At 33.3% G+C, this 8,927-nt stretch overlaps 2 protein-coding genes across 2 annotated transcripts in view; one reads left to right on the forward strand and one right to left on the reverse strand.

The window, feature by feature from the left end:
* Positions 1 to 1,633, reverse strand: part of HELRODRAFT_188148 (hypothetical protein) — a gene marked incomplete at its 3' end in the record, with an annotated part of 9,598 nt that extends 7,965 nt beyond the window's left edge. Inside the window, exons 1-3 of the mRNA XM_009011663.1 lie at positions 1,514 to 1,633; positions 774 to 1,046; positions 334 to 401 (exon numbers count right to left, since the gene is read on the reverse strand). Of these exons, the coding sequence (XP_009009911.1) occupies positions 334 to 401; positions 774 to 1,046; positions 1,514 to 1,559 (387 nt within the window). The remainder of the gene's footprint in view (positions 1 to 333; positions 402 to 773; positions 1,047 to 1,513) is intronic.
* A 328-nt stretch (positions 1,634 to 1,961) lies between these two features.
* On the forward strand, positions 1,962 to 8,343 carry HELRODRAFT_188150 (hypothetical protein; the record flags this gene model as incomplete). The annotated part of the gene is made up of 13 exons (XM_009011664.1): positions 1,962 to 1,992; positions 2,156 to 2,284; positions 2,653 to 2,728; positions 2,946 to 3,098; positions 3,386 to 3,506; positions 3,979 to 4,033; positions 4,326 to 4,393; positions 4,937 to 5,055; positions 5,381 to 5,485; positions 5,608 to 5,743; positions 5,970 to 6,146; positions 6,392 to 6,797; positions 6,934 to 8,343. The coding sequence occupies 13 exons, from the start codon at positions 1,962 to 1,964 to the stop codon at positions 7,554 to 7,556; spliced, it is 2,199 nt and encodes a 732-aa protein (XP_009009912.1). The 3' UTR covers positions 7,557 to 8,343.
* Positions 8,344 to 8,927: the final 584 nt, after the last annotated feature.

Genomic DNA, 8,927 nt, shown 5'->3' on the forward strand with positions numbered 1-8,927 from the left:
TCGAAAATGCAAAATTGCAAATAATTCAGTTTGAAATATAATAAGTGAAATATCAAACTCTCTCTCTCTCTCTCTCTCTCTCTCTTTCTCTCTAAGTACAACCTCTCTTTCTCTCCCTCTCTTTCTCTCTCTCTCTGTCTCTCTCTTCTTCAATAAACACAGTTCTATATATAATAATAACCACTAACCAAGTTCTACATAATATATATATATATATAAATATATAATATAATAAATATATAATAACCATTATTAACCAATAACCAACAGTTTGGAGAAGTTAAATGAATGAAAAAATAAATTGGAAAGCTGTTTTTTTTGAAAATTAATTACCATAGGATAATCAAGGTGGATCTTCAATGCCTTAGTTAACTGCTGTTGGAATGTTATTATCTCCTTATCTGGAAATATTATTCCATTCATTCATTTATTTATTTATTTTCTCATTCATTCATTCATTCATTAATTCATTCATTCAATCAATCAATCAGTCAATTTTTGACTTAATATCTCCCATGTTTTAACAGATTCTGTACTTGCCAGAATCTGATTTCTATAGAATACTAAAAAAAATCTATGTAAGAATCTAAATTTGGTTGAATTTACTGTAAACATCACATAATAAAAATAGTATTTAAAAATATATATAATTATATTATGTAATATTACATCAAAAAATTATATATATTATATATATATATTTAAATATTTATTGAATTTTATGAAGATATTACATAATTGAAAGTTATCTTGAAGAAAGATTAGCTACTAACCCAGTACCACATTGGTTGAATTTGAATCACCATAGTAAGCCCCAAGTTTTAGCAAAATATTCCCAACTTCAGAACCATCATCAAAGACATTGGCAGCTGATGTCAGGACTGTTGTTGACGTCATTGATGATGCCTTTGTCGTTAAAGATGATGATGTCAAGCCTGTCAAAGGAAAAACACTTAATTCGTGATCTTTTCTTGGGTCTGGAATATTTGTCTTCTGCCCTGCTTTCGTTGATCTAGTTGATAAACTAGATCTTTCACTTTTTTCCTCTGAGGTTTTAAAATTTGTAATAAATAAATTAATAATTATAATATTAATATGTGATGTGTTGAGTAGACAGAGATGAATCTTGATGCTATCTATTTTTTCAGTTTTTATTTATTTTATTTTTATTAATATGCATCCCTAATTGTCATTGACCACCCCCAGGCACACTTACATACAGATGAGATATAATACTGAATACACACACACAGAAATTTTAGTCAAGTTGATAAGAGGACAATATATTATTTAGCAAGATTTCTTTTTTAAGCTTGCATTTATTTTTTATAAACAAATGAATTTTGAAATGTTGAAATGGGTATTAATAAAAAAAATCAATTCGATCTCACTCAATCTGTCAATCAAAATCAATCAGCCAATGGCCCTACCTAACATATAAATAAAAATACGAAACTAATCAAAAAAGTTTTTTAAGAAAATCTAATAATTAATAAAATGATAAAAATCCTACTTGTATTTTCTCTTCGCTCCGACAGTTTTCTTTTCACGGAAGGCATTTTTGTTTAAAAAAAATGAAAGTTTAAAAAGAAATTAACTAAAACTAATTAATTGAACAATTTTAAAGTTTTAAACTCAAAGCGCTAGTTTACTTTTTGCAAAGTACATAAAAGTTAAAAGTAAAAGTTTTTTGATAGATAATTTCTAGAATTGTAAGTTGTAACATTTATTTTTGTAAAAAAAATAATTATTTAAATTTAATTATTTATTTTTAATGATTTTTATGTTTGTTTTTGTGATTTTTCACTAAATAAAATTTTTGCTAAAAACTACACTATATAACCTTAGTTGATTTGTCCACATCTCTAAAACTCGTTCGGTCATTGTTTTGTTCGACAGAAAATCAGTTTTACGGTCGTTTTTTTCTGTATTGTAAATATAAATTATTGCAGATTTTTAAAATGGCGAACGTTAAAAAAGCTAAATTTGGAGGTTTGTTGATAAATTTTCACATTTATAAGATAAATTTCTTTCGATGATTAGTGTTCTTTCGGTCCGATCCAATGATACGTAAAAATGATAAAACGGGAATCACGTTGATTGACGTTGCGCTACCTATTGAATTTTTTCAAATTGGAAATAATTTTTTGGTCAGATTTCTCTTTTGGAGATGAAAGAAAAGAAGATGAGCCATCGGCCAAAAAGAAGAGAAAATCAAGATGGGCAAACGAGAGTGAGTCTGAAAAATCCATATTAAATGGCTTGCCAACCAAGGTTCCAATGGGTCTGACTAAAGAGCAAGAGGAGCAGTATTTATGTAATATTTTTAAAAAAATTCAATAGTGAATTTCATGAATTACTATATCATGTATGTCGTATATGTTGTATATTCATCAGTTTAGACTGTTTAGTGAACAAATATCTGTTGACTCCTTGGTCAAAAAAATATTACTCTCTAAATGACTACTAAACTAACTGTAGGTATAGTTTTCTCATTTACTATCATAATAATAATTCCTTATTTTAAAATTTCATTTTATTTTTATAATTTTTTTCAGCCAGATAATTTGTGAATTACAATATGTTTCTGGGGTAATAGTTATGTTCATGCTTTATTTTCCACTTAAGCTTAATTTTAAAAATTTCATATAGTACAATTACAAATTGAAGAGATAACGAGGCGTCTGAGGACGGGAGAGTTAGGCATTCCAGAGGATGTTTCTAGAAGGTGGTTATTTTTCTGCAATTTTATTTCAATAATCTTGAATTTTATTTTATTTTTGTAGCACTTAATTATTGATTTTAACTTAAAAATAGCCACTGTTAAGTTAAATATCTTATTTTAATAAACTGCCAACTTTTTATGCTGATAATTATAGATATATATTATATAATTATATTATTGTTCTCTATAATAAATTATATACTCTTATAAATAAATTCAGGTCCCCCTCCCCCCAACCGGAATACGGTCCCGATGGCAAGCGTACCAACACGAGGGAAGTTAGGGTTAGGAGGAAGTTAGAGGAACAGCGCCATATAATCATACTCAAAGTTCAAAAGGCTAACCCCGAATACAAGCCCCCTATGGATTATAAGTAGATGATTTTTTGTTTTTCTGGTTGATGGTTACTTGTGTTTCTTTTTTTAGTCTACAATTTCAACTTTAATTATTTTATTAATATTTTTCAAGAGATGATTCTTAAAAGGATGACTTCCTCCTTAATTTTTCATTTTCATCATCATCTTCCAGTTATAATAGCCCACCATTAACTTGACAATCATTAATGGAAAACTCAATATTGACGTTCAATAAATAGATAATTAATTAATTAACCAATTAATTAACTAACCAATTAATTAATTGACCATTTTTTACAACCAGGGCGCCGAATATAAAGATAATCGACAAGGTCTTCATACCTCAGGACGAACACCCGTCTATAAATTTCATAGGGTTGCTGCTGGGTCCTCGAGGTAACACCTTGAAGCAACTCGTTAAGGAGGTGGGTGGGGGAAGATACGTTACTGGGGGGGTGTGATGGAGATGTGTGGTGATGGGGAGGAAAGTTTATGATGATGGAGATGGCGATGCCTTCTTGATTGGTGTGAATGAACCGGTGATGGTGGTGACCTCTTTTGGTGATTGAATGGGATTGGAGGTAGTGTTGAGTGAGGATTAGGTTTCGTTCAGTTGGTTGTGGTAGTCGTGGTGATTTGATTGATTATGCTTGGTGAAGGTGATATAAATGATGGTGATGGCGTATAATAATTGGGATGAAATGGAATGTGATGTAGTAATGGTGATTCTGCCTGCGTGACTGTAAAGATGGTTAGAAAGTCGATTTTTGAGATTATTAAAGGATAATTATCATCATTTTTACTATCATCATCATTTTTCTGTCAACATCGTCATCATCATCATCATTCTTTCACCATCCTCAACATCGTCATCATCATCACTAATAACCCAAACAGACAGGGGCAGCCATCATCATAAGAGGCAAGGGTTCGGTGAAAGAGGGCAAATTAGGTTCCCTGATTTTATAATTTTGTATTTTTTTTTTAATGTTTTGTTCTTTGCTTTCCATATCCATCAAACTGTTGCGTGCTATTTTTTCCTTGTAAAACATACGTTCCAGTTATCATTTACATTGGTTGATTCATTCTAATAGTATTGAAGGTTTTTATATGTCCTGTTTCATTTATATTAAACCATTAAGTATGAATTAATGAAGTGCATAGAAACATAATCATATAATTAATTAACGAAGTGATCAATCAGAAAGGTTAATTAATTAATTGATGACCTTTTGACCTTGAAGGTTACAAGACCTTGCCAGGGCAGGATGAACCACTGCATGCTTACATAACGTCCAATGATCCCGACTGTGTCAAAGCTGCTTGCACCAGGGTTAGTTGGATGGTTGGTTGATTGATTGGTCAGTCGTTGGATGGTTGATTGGCTGGTTGGTTAGTCGTTGGATGGTTGGTTGATTGATTGGTCAGTTGTTGGAGGGTTGGTTGGCTGATTGGTTAGTCGTTGGATGGTTGGTTGATTGATTGGTTAGTCGTTGGATGGTTGGTTGGCTGGTTGGTCAGTTGTTGGAGGGTTGGTTGATTGATTGGTCAGTTGTTGGAGGGTTGGTTGATTGATTGGTTAGTTGGCTGGTTGGTTTGATTGATGGGTTAATTGGTTGGTTGGTTTGACTGATTGATTGAATTGATCGCTTATTCTCAAATTACTATTACAAAAATGTTTTTGTTTTGTTTCCGTGTCAATTCAAATCATTCATCTATTTTTATTTCTCCAATTTGATTTATTGAAATAAAATGAAAAATTTATTGATTGATTGGTTGGTTGGCTGATTGTATGTTATGCTTCTCAATCACCTATCTCAATCACACATCCCTATTCCTGGTTGACGACCCCCAGATTAGGCAAATTATTGAAGAGGGGATAGCAGTACCGGACATCGAGAATGAACTTAGAAAGCAGCAGCTACGAGAGCTTGCATTACTTAATGGTACTTTGAAGGAAGGAGATGCCTTGAGGTGTGTGTTGTGTATGTGTCTGTGTTGTTTGGTATGTCTGCGTTGTGTGTTGTTTTGTATGTGTTTGTTGTTTTGTATTTGTGTGTGTGTGTGTGTGTATGTGTTTTTTTGTATGTTGTGTGTGTTTGTGTGTCTGGCATTGTTTTTATTATCTGTCTTACTGATATATTGTTTGCAATGCTTTATTGTTTTCACCACTCTGTTTCCTATTCAATTCATCAAGAGTAACAACAAAGAAAGAGTTAAACACATACACACACACATACACATGCATGCATACATAGGATTAATCATAGTGATATAAAAAAAACTTTGAAACTGACAGCAAACTGAAGCAGATAGCCGAAGCGCAGACCATAGTGACCAACACGATCGTTTGTGCCCTCTGCGGAGGGGCTGGCCACATCACGCAGGACTGCAAACAGAAAAAGTGCGTCACTTCTTCCTACATCGTTTGCATCACTTTATTGTATTTGGTATTACTGCCTATTTGTATTATATCTTTTTTACTAGAATTCAAAATTTTTGCCAAATTTTTTCTACGCAAAATAGTGGCAATGTCGGTGATGAGAGTTCTGCACCAGTGAGTAGTAGTAACAGTAACAGCAGTGATGCTGCTACACCGTCCGTTATGTCCCAGTTCTGCTCGTCTTCAACGTTCACAAACTACGGCAATTTGGATAACGAGGTTCTTTGGTTTTTGTCTTTTTGGTTTTTTGTCGTTTTGTCTTTGGTTTTTGTCGCTTTGTCATCATTCTCTCGTTTAGATGTTTTTTTTAAATATTTTTAGAAATAAATAATTTTAATTTTTTTAATATAAATTATTGGAAAGTTGTTTCTATTGATATTTGTTGTTGATGTGATGAGTGACTACCGAGTGACTAACTTAGTAAGCTCTATTCTTTTCAATGTAGTACTTGTCCCTGATGGCAGAACTCAACCAGACCTCTTCATCATCAGACAGCAGCAGTAGCAAAAACAAGAATAATAATAATAATCCTATTGTTAAAAATATGAATAATAATATGAGTAATATTAATAATAATAATAACATTCTTCCAATGAATCCATTGGTACTACCCCCACCAAGAGTAATTTTTAAATTTTGAATACATTTTAATTTGCTTTTTTTTGTGTGTGTGTTTATCTATAATTTTATCCGTGTATTCTATATAGCTATTACATTAACAAATTTTCCATTAAATCAAAATTAACCTGTTCCTCTTGTCTATATCAGAGGAATAATTCAATCATTTTAAATAGATTTATTATTTTCTTTATGTATTTGTTATTATTCAAAGGTAAATAAACACTCATTAAAACTACGCACCGACAGTTCCATCCGGTTCCTCCGCCGTTTGACAGCCCCTCTAACAATCTAGCCCCAGGCTGGCCGGCTCCTGTTTTACCCCTTCCGCAGGGCCCTCCTGTAATCACACCACCGGCCCCCTTAGCCACGCCGCCTCAGCCCCCATTCTACAGTTGGATTACTAAAAAACTGCAGAACAAAGAAAACAATGACGAGAATAATAATAGTAGTAGTAATAGCAGCATGAATCTCCCACCCTTGCCACCATGGGGACCAGCTGGATTTTGCCCACCTCCTCCTCCATTTTTTCCGCCATTTGTGCCGCCATTTATGGGCCCTCCAGTGCCTCCTTTCTGTGGGCCCAGCATTGATCCTAATAACCCCGCCACCAACAATAATATTAACAACAATAGCAGCAGCAACAACATTTGTGGTCAGTATTTGTTGTCAGTGGTGTTGTTAATACTATTGCTGTTGAATTTATCAGTAACAATGATATTTTATTTGATTTTTTTGGTAAATAATAATAGATTATTTGATTGTGTTGATATTTGGGTGTGCTAATACAGATCCGAACATGCCTCTGATGATGGCCCCACCCCAGATGACGAATGCACCACAACATCAACAACACCAGCAACATCAGCTGCAGCAGCATCCAAGCATCAACAACAACAACATGCAGCAACAACTACATCATCGCCCTCCAAACGTGCATCATCATCAACAACAGCAACCACAACAACACCAGCAGTTTCGCCATCAGCAACTACAGCAACAACGACATCAGTTTCACCAACAACAACAGCAACAACAACAGCAGCAGCAACATCGCCATCGTAATCAACAACAGCAACAACATCACGATGAAGAATATTCAGAATATAATGGCAATTATGAGCACGACAACGACTATGAAGGTAACAATTACGAAGATGGTGACTACGCAAACGACTATGATAACAACGACAACGGCCACAACAATGGAAACTATGATAATAATAATTATAATAATAATAATAATAATAATAATGGTGATTACTACTACTCGCGTCATCATCATCACCAGTCCATCCCATCATCGCCGCCACTGCCTTCTTCACCGCCACCATCGTCGTCGTCGTGGCAGCCACCTCCACCACCTTCCGACGACTACTACGACATACCACCCCCTCCCTTGCCACCATTTTGATTTCTATAGGGATCCAAGAGATGTTCATCTCGTTCGCGATGCTATGATTGTTTCATCTTTGTTACAGATTCCTTAGTTTGTATACAAGTGTTTGCTCAGCTATGTATGTCTTTTATAAAATTGCATATATTATCTGTGTATGTACGTTTGTATGTATGTATGTTTGTATGTATGTATCTTGATACATGTGATTTTGAACATGCTTTGAACACTCGAGTTTTATTAGGATGTTAGGATGCATGTTTTGATCTGTTTTGCATGTGCGAGCCATCTCTTTAAATTCATGAAACTATAACGACGATGATGTTCGCGATTCTTATCTCGACAGCAATGGAGATTGTTTGCTCTGTTGATATTGTTTGTGGCGAACTCTTATCACCAGGTTTTTAATGGCGGTGAAAGTTACGATGGTGATGGTCTGAACGACGGTGTTGACATCATTTGTTGTGGTGGTGATGAATTAAATTAACCCACTGTTAATTTTTTATTGTTTTCAAGTCGAGTGAGTTAATTGATTGTTAATTAAACCTCACGTACAACTTTACTGTTAGAAACTTTGCAATTATATGTCTTTTGAATACAGAAATTTATCTAAAATTGTCGTTTAAATTCTATTTAATTAATGACTGATGATAGACAAGTTGTAACTTGTTTAGTTAAGGGTATACACATGTGTTAAACTTTGTGTGTGTGTATTCTGATTACAAGATTGAAATGAATATTTGCAAATATCTTTATTCAAACACACCGACGTGTAGTTGAAACATTTTTAATTGAAAATAAATTGAAAAATGATGAAATCAGTAAATTTTTATAAATATTTAAATTCAATGAAATAAGTGAATACATCAATCAATCACATCAGCATATGCACTTAAAGAACAAGTTACATCCAAACATAAAAAGATTTTGAGACTGTTTTTTCTTGTTTTTTCAAAAACTAGTTTTCTTTTTTTTCAACAATAAATTAAGTTAAAACCAAATCGAATTATTTATAACTTGAATAATGAATAAAAAAAAGTTGAAAGAAAAATGAAGTGATGAATAACGTGGGTACATTTTGTATCTACATTTTGTATAAATTCGTAACTGTCATTTTAAAAAGAAAAGCTGGAAAATGGAAAGACAGAAAGGTTTGTGATGGAGGACTGAGCGACATCTCTTCCTCTTTATCACCATCGCTGACCGATATCAATGCATTTTTTATTTTTGGTAATTTTCTCTGATCCAATCTTTGTTGAACCAGGAAACCTGACCATCCCTCCAAATAACTTCAAACCAATCACCTTCCCCAGCTTCATTTATTCTGCTCACGCCATCTTGAGACTGGGGCTGGCTGTGGTTATTTAATTTATCTTAGAGTAAATAAGG

This window comes from Helobdella robusta, assembly GCF_000326865.2.
Source record: "Helobdella robusta unplaced genomic scaffold HELROscaffold_1, whole genome shotgun sequence".
NCBI classification, from domain to species: domain Eukaryota; kingdom Metazoa; phylum Annelida; class Clitellata; order Rhynchobdellida; family Glossiphoniidae; genus Helobdella; species Helobdella robusta.